The 15,954-nt window shown below is 47.0% G+C and overlaps 1 protein-coding gene across 3 annotated transcripts in view; it reads right to left on the bottom strand.

Moving 5' to 3' along the window:
* Window positions 1–716: 716 nt before the first annotated feature.
* The window catches only part of PCYT1B (phosphate cytidylyltransferase 1B, choline), a 131,078-nt gene continuing 115,840 nt past the window's right edge, over window positions 717–15,954 (bottom strand). For 2 of the 3 annotated variants that reach the window (XM_055337369.1, XM_055337368.1), the window contains exon 8: window positions 3,624–4,600. In XM_055337369.1, the coding sequence (XP_055193344.1) occupies window positions 4,388–4,600 (213 nt within the window). In that variant the 3' untranslated portion in view covers window positions 3,624–4,387. Of the gene's footprint in view, window positions 972–3,623; window positions 4,601–15,954 lie in introns of those variants that run through there. The other variant, XM_055337370.1, reaches the window with a different exon arrangement.

The raw sequence follows: 15,954 nt of genomic DNA on the forward strand, positions 1-15,954 counted from the left end.
GGGTGCCCAAGCCAAGTACTACGGTCTGTGAATAAAAAGCTATTCTGTTTTTAAACAGATTCCCTTGCCGGGTACAGGCCTGGCCGCGCCTTCTAGAGTCCAGGCTAACGTTAGGACTGTTGGCATTTCACCTTGAAACCTCACCGGATTGGGTTCATAAGAACTTCCCAGTGGGGCTCAAGGAGGGCCAGCACCCGCTCCCCTCCCGGCAGGCCATCTGGGATCCAGAAGGGCGCCTCCACCCCCAGCCCCCGGCTCCCCTCCTATCAGAGGCGCCCCATCCCCCAGACGTGCCCCTGGAGGCGCTGGCCCCGCCCCTCCCCTTAGGTACAGGTGTGAAGCAGCCACCAGGTGGCCACACGAAGCGGTGGGTGGAGCCCGAGGGCCCGCCGAGGTGGGGGTGGGGGTGGTGGGGGTGTGGGGGCACTTCTCTGGTCACTGAGCGGAAGCCCCATCTCCGTGGCCTCATGTGGCCTCATGACCGCATCCCGGCTGGAGAAGGTAGGGAACCCGGGGTCGCAGCGTAAGTTCAGAGGCCCTTGCCAGCCCCCTCCCCCATTGGACAAAGGCAGACCCCGAGGCCACAGAAGTGAAGTGGTTTGGGGGGGGGGGCTCAGAGCCAGTTAGCAGTGGAACCCGACGCCGGGTGGGGACCTCTGTTCCCAACGCAGTGGCACCCCTAAGGAACACGACAGGCCCGAGTGCATTAGGCATCCTTTTATTTATAAACAAGTTGGGAATGCTGTGGTGTTTGGGAGCCGGGGGGGTTGGGGAGGGATGAGGGCGGGGGCTGGAGGGCTGATTCCAGTGGTTGGCATAATTCAGCACCAGAGCAACTGCTTGGGCATAAGCTCTTACTTCAACCCAGACGAGTGTTGGTCTTCTTGTATGTACAGCAGTCCTAAGTACGTATGCTCTTCTTATGGCTTTGTCCCAGGACACGTCGCAGTGACACAACAAAAAACTCAAGTCTAGAGAGAAGTAGAAGTTGCAAATGCCTCATGAGCTTATTCTTTTTTCTTTTCTTTCTTTTTTTTCTTTTTTTTTTTTTTAAGTCTGATGGCCAAGACTAGTGCTGAATGGATGCCCGAGGAACAGGAACATCTCTGCTCCAAAGGGGCTCATCTGATTCAGCGGAGTCTGTGACCCCATTGCGCGTCTCTCTGGGGTGTGCCTGGCGCTATATCAGTCCTGAAGATGAAGAGAAAACAAACGCACACTCTTCCCGTCCCTCCCTCAAGGGATGGACTCACAGTGACTACAGCCTGAGGCCCGGAGCAGGACTGCAAGCCCACAGAGCAGGTCGGAAGGCAGCCTCGGGTCTCAGGGGCTCCCCTCTAGAAGCGGGTTTCCTTCACTTCTCTAAGGTCCTGGCACACGGGAGCGGCTTCCCGGCAACAGGCCGCTCAGTGGGACCAGGAGGTTAGAGCTCCCCTGGGTCTTTAGCTGGTAGAAGAGCGAACGTTTGACTTCAGGGCCCTGGGACGAGGATGTGGCAGCCAATGCAGTGGTGGGGCAGGGGGCTCCGGGGCGGACACCCACACCCCACCACCCACACTGCCCTTGGGTGGCTGTGAAAGGAAGCCTTTCTTCTTCACCTGTGGGGGGGTGAGCAACGCTGTGAAAGGGAGCAGAAAGTCACTGCTCCCCCCCTCTGTTCACACCGGGCCTCGTCACCTGCCCCCTCTGCCATCATCCTCAGCGCTGCTCTGCAGTCCTCGGCGGAAGCCTCCCTCCCTTTCCAGGGCACGAGGGACACCTCCTTGCCTCCCGGCATTTCCGCTCGCCTCTCCGGGCCTGCGCATCATTTGTACATCTCACACCCGAGCCCTGACTCTCTCGTGGCCCTGTTGGCTGGTTGACCCAAACGAAGGGCACCCCCGCCTTCTCCTAGGAAGCGTGTGGGGGGGACCCTGATGGCCCGAAGCGGCACAGGCTGGGCTGCAGAATCCCCGCCCCCATTCCTGTCCGTGGTCTCCTTGGGGGCCTCAGGACAGCAGGGAGGTATCGGCGCAGACAGCAGGGACACGCAGGGGGAGAGTTAGGGTGGCTTGCGGCGGGCTTCGGCGCGTCCCCGGGATACACCAGGTGTCGCTCATCGCCCATCACGGGCAGCTCGGATGGCACCGAGTCGAGTCACGTAAGTGGCGCCTGTGGTACGTGGGCGTGTAAGGCCTGCCACCACGGAATCGGCCGGTGGAGCCCACACGACCCGCCGCAGGGCACAGCCAGGTGAGAGTGGGTCTGTCCGCCCTGGGCCGTGGAATAAGCACCAGGAGGCCCTCCCATCCGGCTGCCCTGAGAGCGAGGCCCAAGCATGGTCTGGGGGCACAGACTTTCAGTAACGTCCGTCGCTCTCTCCAGGCCGCCTTGGCTCCTTTCTTCGTCCCTCGTTCTCCCCACGTCGCCCTGCCTGGCTGTGCTCCTCCTCGCACTGCCCGCGGGCCGGTCATGTGGAGCCAGGCCTCCGCCCCGGCGCAACGGCCAAAGGGCCAGACGGAAACCCGAGGCCTGGCTCCCTGCGCTGAGCAGCGCTCTCGGCCTGGGCCACTGACCGATGCGTCCTCGCGGGCCGCCCTCCGGCCAGCGCTCTTGTCCCCACGCGGGTGCCCAGCGGAACTCTGGAGAGCCGGCAGGGAACGGGGCTCCCGCCAGCTTGGCCGCGTGCTTTTGCTTCCCCGTCAACACCACTTCTAGCTCCAGGTGCGCAGGGAGGTAGTTCGACCCCGACACGAGGGGGAAAGACATGCCACCTTCCTTCCTTGGTTGCCCCACTTGTCACCACAAGGCTAGCTCCCACGGCTTCTGAAAGGCGGTGTTTGTGCCACGAGACATGCTGAGCTCTGCCCACAGCGGCTGCTTCGGGCCTCTGGCTTCTCTGGCACAGACGGGCAGGGCCTCGTCTACCTGAGAGCGTGGTTCTATGCCCTGACTATACCTGCTCCTTTCCTACCTGTTAGTGGAGAGTAACTTCAAACAACTCAGCAGGAGTGCTTAGGCTCTTCATCCCACCTGGCAAAACCTAGGGCCGGGGGTAACTACATAACCACCTAGGCCATTTCAATGCGGAGGTCAAACTGAGGTTCCCACGGTGCTCTGGGGAACCCTCCGGGGCCTCCCTCCACCTCAAAACATTATGGGAGGCCATGAGAACAACATACTTGTTTCCTGGTCGGGACAAGACATTCGTACGGGGATCCAGGATGCGTTTTTGACAAAGTGCCCACGTCACAAGGGAACCGGGCAGTCCTTGAGACCCAGGATTGCAGCGGGGTGTTAGGGGAGCACAGGAGCGTATATCGTAAAAGGCTACCACCATATATTCATATTGCATATGATACACACCCTGGATAGCATATTGGGAGCATACATAGAACAGACACGTGCAGTAGCACCCCTACGGGTATACTATGTGGTTTGGTACATCAAACTGTTCACTTGAGGCCTATGAAATCGTTAACTGGTCAGAAATGGGAAAAGCCATTCGGTAGTTAGCATCCTTTAAGGAGACATCTACCATCTGCTAAACTTGGAGCCAAAGCAAAGCAGCTCCATATATATATATATATATATATATATATATATATATATATATATATATATATTTTTTTTTTTTTCTTTGTTGCATTTCCCACAGATTAAGGTAATTTCTGGAAACCATGAAGTCAAACCAATGATGTGAAAAGGACAGCCAGGACATATTAGGCAGGACATATTAGGCCTTACATGGCATTCTCCTTGACACAAGTGTCCTCTGAATAGGAAGTGACAGTTCATGCTAGATGACCTTTTATATATGTGGCCTAAAGCATGTCTTCGTCTATGCACCACATTCCTAGAACTGGAAAGAATCGATGTGTTGCAACATCAGGTCTCGGGGCTACGCTGAGAAGACTGGAGTTTCTCTTGAACTGGACTACTTCAGAAGCACTTTGCCACCTCTATCGGAAACAGCTTTATTCTGGCAGAGCTTGGGTGGTAGGAGGCAACGTGCAGGGCCCTTATGAGCTGGAAGTAGCAGATTGAGGGAACAGCCGCTTCCATGGGTGGTGTACTTGATAGGGGTGGGTGTAAGGACCAAAGCAGAAGACACCCCACTCAGTGCAAGTCTCCTGGGGGTGCTCTGCACCTTTTCTTAGCGAGGTTAAAGTGGAGTGGTTCTAGATGCTGCTAAGAAGGTTTGTCAAGGTTGTCCGGCTGGAAACCTCCATGCAGAGCCCAAGTCTTAGGCTGAGTGGAGGCTGAGGGAGAGCTGGTCTCCAGGCCTTCCCTTAGCTGAGCTGCAGCTCCTGCAACCATTACCCTTCTAACCCCACCCAGGCGCTCCCGGTGACCCCACCCTCGCCCCAGCCTGTGTGGTGTGGCCCTTGCTGTCTGCCAGCAGCCTTTATTTCTCATCCTCATCCCCCTCACTCATGCTGCTGATGGAGGCTGAGGCTGCTTTGGGCGAGGAGGGGGGTGAGGCCTTGTTCGGGAGCCACGAGAAGGTGGGTGACGGGGAGCGGGAGGGGGACCGGCTCCTTGTGGGGCTGCTCACAGGGCTCTGCTTCGGGGACAAGGCCTGCAGCATCCGGCTACTCCTCTCCTGGAACATCTGCTTCTAGAGAGAAATGGGAGAAAAGGCAATCTGTTAAGTCAGCCATCTGGGGTGGCAGGGAAACGAAAGGGAAAGGCAGGAGGGAGAGCCGCCACCCCACAACACCGCCACCCCACAGACGTGGCCTACAGTTGATGGCATCCAGGGAGCCATCCTGTGGGAGCAGCCGAGTGAAATTCCAGGCCAGTGAGCCGCGGACACAGAGACGACCATCTCTGCTGGTTCTTGGGGCTGTTTACTCCAGCTATGGAATTTCACTGAGCACCTATCATCTGCCAGGCGAATAGTAATGTCCTAGGTACAGGAGGGCAGTGAGGGGTAAAACCGAAATCCCTGTCCTCCTCCACATGACGGGGAATCACACAGTAACCAGAATGAACCAAATACGTGGATGTCAGGTGGAAATACCGGTTGTGAGAAAAAACAAAACAGGAGGCGACAGCAAACAGGGGTTGGTGGGGGGGGGCAGCTGAACAGCAATGGTAATGAGGAGGCTCAGGGAAGACCGCAAGGAGGAGACACTATTGGAGCCAAGCCCTGGAAGAGATGAGGGAGGAGCCGTGTGAATGGAAATCGGCAAACACACTCCGGACAGAGCACCCTGACGAGGGAGCACGCAGTGCACGTCCAGGGAGCAGTAAGGAGGCAGTGGTGGTTGGAGTGGCTGGAGTGGAGTCACTGGGAGGGGAGGGGAGGGGAGGCGTGTGGGGGAGGAGGCTAAGAGGAAGTCACCAGAGGAGGGACAGAACACTGTGTCACCTGGGCTCTTGTGGCCATGTGAGAACTTCGGCCTTTACTGTGAGAAGAGAAATGTCGGGAGAGCTCCTGTGCCTCTGGAGTTCGAGTCCGGACTAAGGACCCCTGCCCCTGGCTGCAGTGGGGGGCGCAGGAGTGCGGAGGATGCTGAAGCGCCCACGGCCGGGAGGAGACCAGGTGAGAAAATGGTCGGAGGCCGGGTAGATGTCCCCCCACCCCTTGGTTTCATCAAGGGACAGCGGACTTAAGGTAGAACTCAGCCTTTTTAGTCTTCAGTGGTATGAGTTTTGATAAATGCCCGCAGTTGTGTGACTGCCACCACCGTCAGGGTACTAGGGGAGTTCCATCGGCCACCCCCTCCCCCCGCCTCTGGCAACAGATCCTTCTTCTGTCCCTCCAGTTTTGTCTTTTCCAGAATGTCCTCTAAACGGAATCATGCAGTATCGCAGTCTGGCTACATTTTGAAGGTAGAGCCCACAGGAATTGCTGACAGATGGGATGTGAGGCGTGGGAGGGAGGGGAGTGACTCCAGTTTCTGGCCCATGGAACTAGAAAGCCAGCAGTGTCCTTTGCTGGTGTGGGGGACTCGGTGGGTAAAGGAGGTTTCGGTGGTAAGACAGACTTTGCAGATTGGGACCTCTGGTGACTACTGCCCGGTGCTTTCAGAACTGAGCCCTCCCCCGACGCTGTCCCCTTCGCCTGCTTTCTGGAGATTCCAGTCCTGACCTAGCAGTGGTGCCCGCTGACCTGCCCTTCTGCTCTCTGCCTGCAGCTCGGCCCCCCATGTCGTGCACGCATATTCCATTCCACCCACTTCTGAGCGCCCTGCCCGTGCTGCGGGGGTGGGGGGTGCTGTGCCCTCATTTCTCTCCCTCGCTTGTCACGGAACTTCAGTCCCCAGCACCTCAGGACAATCTTGTGATCCTAAGCCAGCCCCCAGAGCTGTTTCTCCTGTTTGCCATTTTAGACTTTTCTTGTCATTTGAGTTACTTTACAAACCATTACAGACACCCCCCCACCCCGGAAGACTAGGTGCTCTATAGGAGATGCTCATATCCAAGCTGGGGCTTCGGTGATGTACAAGAATAGGAGACTGAGGTGGGGAGTGAGCCCGGGGAGCTGGTGGAGGGGTGACTTTCCAAAAAGAGGGCGCTAAGGAGAGAGAGTACAACCTAAAGTTCTTGGCATGACTATAAGCTGAGTGCCTATGGGGTTGACTGTAGGCCAGGCCTAAACACCAGGAGGAGCTGGATTTTTTTCCCTCCCAAGAGCCCCTGGAAGATTTTAACTAAAGGAGGGGTATGATCAAATTTGTGTCTGAGAAATACCTTTGGGTGGGAGCATAAAAGCAAAGAGAGAAACCATAAGGGAAAAGATTGGTGTCCGGCTACGTAAAAGTGTAAAACTTACATACTGCACCCTCCCCCAAACCACCATGAAATAAGGTAAAAGGCAAGTGAAAAATGGGGAAATTCTTGCAACATTTAACTATAAACAGTGGATTTTCTTACATAAAGAGCTTACAAATTAAAAAGAAGAATGTAAAAACATTCATAGAAAAATGAGCACAAGACTTGGTAGGGCAATGCACAAGAGACTTACAAACGACCTATACAAAATGTTCAGCATCACTAGTAAACAAATGCAAAATAATTAAGGGAGATACCTTTTAATATATCAGATTGTTACAGATTTTTTTGATCTTCCCAGCATGTAAAAAAATTTAGTTTTATTGAAATGTAATTGACACACAGCACAGTTTAAGGTGTATAGAGTAATGGTTTTACTTACGTGTATGATGACATTATTACCACAATGAGTTAACATCTGCCCTATAGATACAAAAAATAGATCTTTTTCCTTGTGATGAGAACTCTTGGGGTCTACTCTCTTAACTTTCACATATATCACACAGCAATGTTAACTATAGTCTTCGTGCTATACATTGCATCCCTACTACTTATTTATTTTACTTTTTGATCACTTTCAATCAGATTTTCCCTCTTTCACTCCTATGTCTCCCCTGGTAACCACAAATCGGAATGCCTTTTCCATGAGTTGTGGGTTGGTTTGGGTTTTTTTTTTTCCACTTGGGAGATCATGTATTTGTTTTTCTCTGACTTGCTTCATTTAGCATAATGCTCTCAAGATCCATCCACGTTATCACAAATGGCAGGATTTCCTCCTTTTTAAGAGTTGACTGACCTTCCATTGTATACACATACTGTACTTTATCCATTCCATCCATTGATAGGTTGCTTCCATGTCTTGACCATTTTAAATAATGCTGCTATGATTGTGGGGATGCAGATAGTGCTAAGACAGAGTTTTGTTTCCTTTCCTCCCCAAAGTGCAATTGCTGGATTGTATATATGGTAGTTTCAGTTTCAATTTTTTGAGGAACCTCCGTACTGTTTTCCACCATGGCCACACCAATTTACAATCCTACCAACAATGCACAAGGTTTCCTTTTAATCCATGTCCTCATTAGCATTTGTTATTTCTAGTCTTTTTGATGGCAGCCAATCTAATGGTGTGAGGTAATAAGTCATTGTAGTTTTGATTTGCATTTCCCTATTGACTAGTGATGCTGAGCATTTTCTCATGTACCTGTTGGTCCTTTGCATATCTTCTTTGGAAAAATGTCTATTCAGGTACCTAACCTGTTCTTTAATTGGATTATTTTGGGGTTTGTTATTGAATTGTGTGAGTTCTTTATATATTTTGGATATTCACTCATATCAGATACATGGTTTGCACATATATTTCCCATTCTGTAGGTTGTCTTTTAATTTTGTTGATGGTTCCTTTTGTTGTGCAGAAGCTTTTTAGTTTGATATAGTTCCACTTATTTTTGATTTTGCAACTTATGCTTTAGGAGTTCTATCCAAAAACTCATTGCCAAGACCCACGTAAAGGAGCTTTCCTCCTATGATTTCTTCAAGGATTTTTATGGTTTCTGGCCTTACATTGACATCTTTAACCCACTTCAGGTTACCTTTGGCAAATGGTGTAAGATAGGGATCTGGTTTTATTCTTTTATGTATGAATATACAATTTTCCTAGCACCATTACTTGAAGAGACAATCTTTACTCCGAGTATGCTTGGCTCCCATGTTTGGTCTTATATCTGAGCTCTCAGTTCTGTTCCATTGGTCTATGTGCCTTTTTTATGCCAGAATTATACTGATTTCATTACTATAGCTGTATAATAAAGCTTGAAATCAGAAGTGTGATGCCTCCCACTTTGTTCTTTCTCAGGATTGCTTCGGGTATTTGGGGTCTTTTGAGGTTTCACATAAATTTTAGGCTTTTTTTCTATTTCTGTGAAAAATCCCATTGGAACCTTGATAGGGATTGCATTTAATCTATAGATGGCTTTGGGATAGTATGGACATTATTAATATTCTTCTAATCTGTGAACAGGGGATACCTTTCCATTTATTTCTGTCTTTAATTTTTTTAGCACTATTTTACAGTTTTCAGTGTACAGATCTCTCACCTCCTTGGTTAAATTTATTCCAAAGTATTTTATTGTTTTCATTGCTATTATAAATGGGATCAATTTATCTTTTTCAGATAATTCATTGTTAGTATATAAAAATGCTACTTATTTTGTATGTTAATTTTGTATCCTGCAACTTCACTTAATTTGTAGATTAGATATAACAGTTCTTTGGAGTCTATTGGATTTTCTGTATATAAAATCATGTCATCTGCAAATAGACAACCTTCTTCCTTTCCAATTCTGATGGGCTTTTATATTTTCTTGCCTCATTCCTCTGGCTAGGATTTCAGTAATATCTTGAATAGGAGGAGTGAGAATGGGCACCCTTGTTTTGTTTCTGACTTTAGAGGAAAGGCTTTGAACCTTTTGTCATTAAGTACCATGTTAGCTGTGGGTTTGTTATCTACAGCTTTTGTTATGTTGAGGTATATTTGTTTTGTACCTAATTTGTTAAGAGGTTTTATCATGAATGGTTATTAAATTTTACCCAATGATTTTTCGGTGTCCATTGAGAGGATCATAAGATTTTTTTCTTACATTCTATCAATGTGATGTACCATAGTAATAGATTTAATCACACTTGTATCCCCAAAATAAATACCACTTGATCATGGTAAAATATCTTTTTAATGTGAATTCTGTTTACTAATATTTTTTAAATATTCCAGAGAGAGAGAGAGAGGGAGGGAGAGAGAGAGAGAGAGAGAGAGAGAGTGCGAGCAAACACATGAGTGCCCATTTGTTTGGGGGAGGGGCAGAGGGAGAGAGGAAGCAGGCTCTGAGTGTGGAGTCGGACAGGGGCTTGATCTCACAATCCCAAGATCTTGACCCCAGCTGAAACCAAGAGTCAGTCAACCAAGCCACCCATGTACCCCCAGTTTACTAATATTTTATTGAGAATTTTTGCCTCTATATTCATTAGAGAGAGTGGCCTGTAGTTTTTAGTATTCTTTTTGGCTTTGGTAATGCTGGCCTCATAAAATAAGTTTGGGAGCATTCCCTCCTTCCATTGAGGAGTCTGAGAAGGATTTACATTAATTCTTCTTTAAATGTTCAGTAAAATTCACCAGCGAAGCCATCAATTCCTGGGCCTTTCTTCTGTGAGAGATTTTTTAAAGATTTTTTTTTAATTTTTATTTACTTATGATAGTCACAGAGAGAGAGAGAGAGAGAGAGAGAGAGAGAGAGAGACAGACAGACAGAGGGAGAAGCAGGCTCCACGCACCGGGAGCCCGACATGGGATTCGATCCCGGGTCTCCAGGATCGCGCCCTGGGCCAAAGGCAGGCACCAAACCGCTGCGCCACCCAGGGATCCCTGTGAGAGATTTTTGATCACTAATTCAATCTCCTTACTAGTAATTGGTCTGTCACATTTTCTTCTTCATTCTGATTCATTTTTGGTAGGTTGTATGTTCCGAAGAATTTTCCATTTCTTTTAGGATTTTCAGTTTGTTGGTGTATAGTTAACAGTAGCCTCTTAAGATCCTTTGTGGCATCAGTTTTAATATCTTTTTCATTTTCATTTGTAGTTTTGTTGATTTGGGTCCTATCTTTTTTTCTTGGTTTGTCTAGCTAAACATTGGTCAATTTTATCTTTTCAAAAAAACATCTCTTAGTTTGGTTGGTCTTTTCTATTGTGTTCCTAGTCGCTACTTTGTTTCTGACCCAATTTCTATTATTTCCTTCCTTCTGATAACTTTGGTGAACTAAAGTGAACTTCTGTTCACTCTATTTTTTTTAGTTCCCAAGGCATAGCATTAGGTTGTTTGAGATCTTTCTGGTTTCCTGAGGTAGGCATTTATTGTTCTGAACTTCCATTTTAAAAAATTTGAGAGAGAGAGAGAGAGAGAGAGAGAGAGAATGAAACAAGCAGTGGGGAGGGGCAGAGGGAGAGAAAGAAAAAGAAGCACGCTCCCCACTGAGCAGGGTTTGATCCCAGGACCCTGAGATCATGACCTGACCTGAAGGCAGACACTTAACCCACTGAACCACCCAGGTGCCGCTGAACTTCCCTTTTAGAACTGCTCTGTCTGCACAAGTTTGGTATATTGTGTTTCCATTTCTGTTTGTGTCAAGATACATTTTTGTTTTCCCTTTTTAAAAAAAGATTTTATTTATTTATTTATTCATGAGAGACAGAGAGAGAGCGAGAGAAAGAGAGAGAGAGAGAGAGAGAGAGAGAGAGAGGCAGAGACCCAGGCAGAGGGAGAAGCAGGCTCCATGCAAGGAGCCTGATGTGGGACTCGATCCCGGGTCTCCAGGATCAGGCCCTGGGCTGAAGGCGGCACTAAACCACTGCGCCACCCGGGCTGCCCATGTTTTCCCTTTAATTTCTTCTCTGACTCTTGGCTGTTCCACAGACCATTGTTTAATTTCCATGTATTTATGAATTTTTCAGTTTTCCTCCTGTTAATTACTTCTATTTTGAAACCATCTAGGCCAGAAAAGGTACTTGGTATGATTTCAGTCTTCTTGAATTTGCTAAGACTTATTCTGTGGCTGAACATATGGTATATCTTAGAAAATGTTCTGGGGCATGTAGGTGGCTCAGTTGGTTAAGGAACCCAGTCTTTTTTTTTTAAACCCAGTCTTGATCCTGGCTCAGGTCATGGTCTCAGGTTCATGAGATCAAGCCCTGTGTCAGGCTCTCCACTTAGCAGAGAGTCTGCTTGAGATTCTCTCTCCCTCTCCCCTGCCCCTCCCCCTGCTTGTACTCAAGCTTTCTCTAAGTAAATCTTTTTTAAAAATATTCCATATGTGCTTGAGAAGAATGTGAGTTCTGCTGTTGGATAGAATGCTCTATGTCAATTAGGTCCATTTCGTCTATAGTGTTGTTCAAATCTGCTGTTCCCTTATTATCTGTCTGGATAGGGGATCTCTGGGTGGCGCAGCGGTTTGGCGCCTGCCTTTGGCCCAGGGCGCGATCCTGGAGACCCGGGATCGAATCCCACATCAGGCTCCCAGTGCATGGAGCCTGCTTCTCCCTCTGCCTGTGTCTCTGCCTCTCTCTCTCTCTCTCTGTGACTATCATAAATAAATAAAAAAATAAAAAAAATTATCTGTCTGGATAATCTATCCATTGTTGAGAATGGGGTATTAAAGTCCCCAACTCTTATTGTATTGCTGTTTTCTTTTTCTAGCTTAGTTTTCGCTTTTTATATTTGGGTGCACAAATATTTACAACTACTATATCTTCTTTTTTTAAGATTTATTTATTTATTCATGAGAGACAGAGACATAGGCAGGGAGAAGCAGGCTCCTTGCAGGGAGCCTGATGCCGGGACTTGATCCCAGGACCACAACCTGAGCCAAAGGCAGACACTCAACCACTGAGCCACCCAGGTGCCCCGTTATATCTTGATGGACTGACTTCTTTATCACTGTATAATAATAATTGTAAAAGACCTCTTTGTCTCATTTGTACTATTTTTGGATTTAAGTTTATTTAGTATGATAAAATATAGCTACCTCTACTTTTTTGTTTTGTTTTTTTAATACCATTTGCTTACAAAATCTTTTTCCCATCCCTTCATTCTCTGTGTATGACTTTAAGACTAAAGTGAGTCTCTTATGGGCACATATCATTAGAAGTTTTTAAAATTTTATCCATTCAGCCATTCTATGTGTTTTGATTGGAGAATTTAATCCAATTAAATATAACTTAAAGCTATCATTAATAGGTAAGGACCTACTTAATTTGCCATTTTATTAATAGTTTTTATGACTGATTTGTAGAACCATGATTCCTTGTTTTGTATCCTGCTTTCTTTTTTTGTATTTCAATGTCTTCTGCTATCTGTATGGTTTGACTTCTTTATCATGTACTTTTGTGTAATTACTACAGGTTTTACCCTTGTGGTTACCACAAGGCTTACATAAAATATTTTAAAATTATAACACCTTATTTTAAACTGATAACAACTTAACCTTAATGGAATTTCTAAACTTTATGCTTTCATCTCCCGCCTCCTCACATTTTAGGTTATTGATGTTACAGTTAACATACTTTTTATATCATGTAACCAGTAATAGATTATTGTTGTTCTGGTTATTTTTACAATGTTTTCTAACTTTTAAATAGAGTTTAAGTGAATTACACACCATCATTACCACATTTCAGATTCTAATTTTGACTATATATTTACCATTACCTGTAAGTTTTACACTACCTTATGTTTTATGATGTTCATTAGTGTCCTTTTACTCAAAGAACTCCTTTTAGCATTTCATGTAAGGCAGGTCTGGTGGTGGTGAGCTCAGCTTTGTTTTTAGGGAGGAAGCCTTTATCTCTTCATTTCTGAAAGACAGCTTTGCCATGTATAGAATTCTTGGTTGACATTTTTTTTCCTTTCAATATTTTAGACATATCATCCCATTCTTTCCTGGCCTGAACCAATTGTGTTGAGAAGTCCCCTGATAGTCTCATGATGGTTCCGTGTATGTAATTTACCCCTTTCCTCTCGTTGTTTTCTAAATTTTCTCTTTGACTTTTGATAGTTACAATGTGCATCAGTGTAGCCCTATTGGGGTTTATCTTATTTGGGATCCTTTGTATCTCATGGATTGGGATGTCCATTTCTCTCCTCAGGTTTGGGAACGTTTTAAGCCATTACTGCTTTAAGTTTACTATCTGTACCTATTCCCTTCTCATTCTCTTTTCCTTCTGGAATTCCCTTAATACAAATATTATTTATCTTGATTGTGTCTTTACGTCCTGTATGTTTTGTCCACTCTTTTTTCATTCTTTCTTCTTTTTGCTACTCTAACTGGGTTATTTCAAATGTCCTGTCTTCTAAGTCACTGTTTTTTTCCTGCATAGCTGAGTCTTTTAATATTTTAAGTAATTGCTACACCCCACATGGGGGTTGAACTCACAACCCCAAATCAAGAGTTGCACCCTCTACTGACAAGCCCAACCAGGAGCCCAGAGTCTCCTTTTGAAGCTCTCTGTTGAATTTTTTAGTTCATTTTATTTTTTCAGCTCTACAGTTTTTTTGATGGTTTCTATTTCTTTGTTAAACTTCTTATTTTGTTTCTGCATCATTTCCCTACTTTTTAGTTTTCTATGTGTTATTGCAGTTGACTAAACTTTAAGAGAATTATTCTGAAATCTGACCTTAGCCATTTCTTTAATGCCAGTTATTAGAGCTTTAGTAGTTTTTTTTAATTTTTTTTAATTTTTATTTATTATTTATGATAGTCACAGAGAGAGAGAGAGAGAGGCAGAGACACAGGCAGAGGGAGAAGAAGGCTCCATGCACCAGGAGCCTGACGTGGGATTCGATCCTGGGTCTCCAGGATCACGCCCTGGGCCAAAGGCAGGCGCCACACCGCTGCGCCACCCAGGGATCCTGCTTTAGTAGTTTCTTTTGTTGGTGTCATGTTTACTAGATTTTTTCATGATCCTTGATTCTTTACATTGGTATCTGTACATTTGCATAAGCAGCCTCCTCTTCCAGACATTATGAGTTTGTTTGGCAGAGATAACTCTTTGCCAGTGCCCTCAGTGTGGGTTTCTGGATATGTTAGCTAGTAATGTCCTCGGGCAGGTGGAGTTTGCTATCAGGGTCAATTTCTGGGTGAGGCCCCTGGTTGAGCTCTGAGGTCAGGGCTATGGCCACTGGCTGAGGATGGTTAGATAAGACTGTTAGTTTGGTTCCTTACCCAAGTGTGACTGTTACCATTGCTGGTTCCCTAGTCAGGCTTATAGGACTTACAGTCAGGCTGGCAGGACTCCATACTAAGCAGCAGGTGGAGCTATGAATTAGCTTCTCTGCCCTCTTGGGGCAGGAGAATGGGCCTACATGGCTTATTGTTCCAGGACCTAAATTAGGCAAGGTTATGTACTGAATTCCCTGGCTAGAATGGGTCAACCTATTTTGCTCTGCAGATGAAGACCATCACGGGCAATGATCTCTGTTCAGGTGCCACTGTAAGTAGGCCTGTTGGTTGGGATACATAGTGTTCTGTGTGTTCTACTTAGGTTCCCTAGTCAGGCAGGCTGAAAATTGTATTCAGTGGGCAGGGCTATGAATTAGCTTATGCATCCAGGCACAGCAAGAGAAGTAGCTTCAAGGCCAGAAAGGCTTTTGGTTTGTGGTTTTGACTCAAGCCAGCCTATGCCACAAGTTCCCTGCCTGAACAGAGCCACTGGCTTTGCTCAGCAGACTATCAGCTCTGCCTGTTGGACTCTGTGCTTAAACATTTCTGGGCTTTGCAGCTTTCTAGGTCTAACAGCCAAGCTTTCTGTTTGGGTGGTGCTGGGAGCTTTACTCAGCAGTGGATGGGGCTATGACTCATCTCCCTTGCCTGGGTAGGACAGTAGGGCCAGCTTCAAATAGGCTCCCAGTTTCTCCAAATCAGGCCTTCTGGTTGGAGCTGGGGGTGGGGTATGGGGTCAGGAGCTGCACTCTGTAATAGGTAGGCTACAAATTAGTTCCACTGCCTGAATAGAGTCTGTGAACCCTCAACACCTAGCACTGGCTTTGCAGGCAATCAGCTCTTGCTGCCATACTCTTGGTTCAACTATGCAGCTTCCCAGTTGTTCTTGCCAGCCTTTCTGATCGGGCAGGGTTGGGAGGTTCACTCAGCAGTGGGAACAGAGGGCTATGACTCGGCTCCCCTTCCTGCCTAGAGGCAGACCAGACCCCAGGGCCAGAAGAATCTCTTTGAGAACCAGAATCAGGCAGACTTGTACTCTGCTGAGTTCCCCAGTCCAACTGTGCCACTGTCTTGGCTCTGCAGATAAGCCCAACCACAAGCTGGTACTACTGCTTGGGTGCTGCAGGTGGGAACTCAGTATGCCAATATCTGCATTGGTTGTTGGAAGCCTCTCCCCCTCAGATTCTCAGTGGCCAATGCCCACAGATTGCCTTGCAATTCCTGTAGAATGAGATCAGAGTGGGGAACTCTCAAGAAGTGACCTACAATGCTGGGGGAGCTAGATGTCCACCCTGGACTCTCTCTTCCCACTATAAAAACTGAAGGCTCAACAGAGACCTCTGTGTAATGTTGGGCTGGCCTGGGTTAGAGGCAATAAGGTCTGCATGTAGCCGCCTCAGTCCCCTATTCTAGGATTCTCTCAGTGGAGTC

This window comes from Nyctereutes procyonoides, unplaced genomic scaffold (genome assembly GCF_905146905.1).
Source record: "Nyctereutes procyonoides isolate TBG_1078 unplaced genomic scaffold, NYPRO_anot_genome, whole genome shotgun sequence".
Lineage (NCBI taxonomy): Eukaryota > Metazoa > Chordata > Mammalia > Carnivora > Canidae > Nyctereutes > Nyctereutes procyonoides.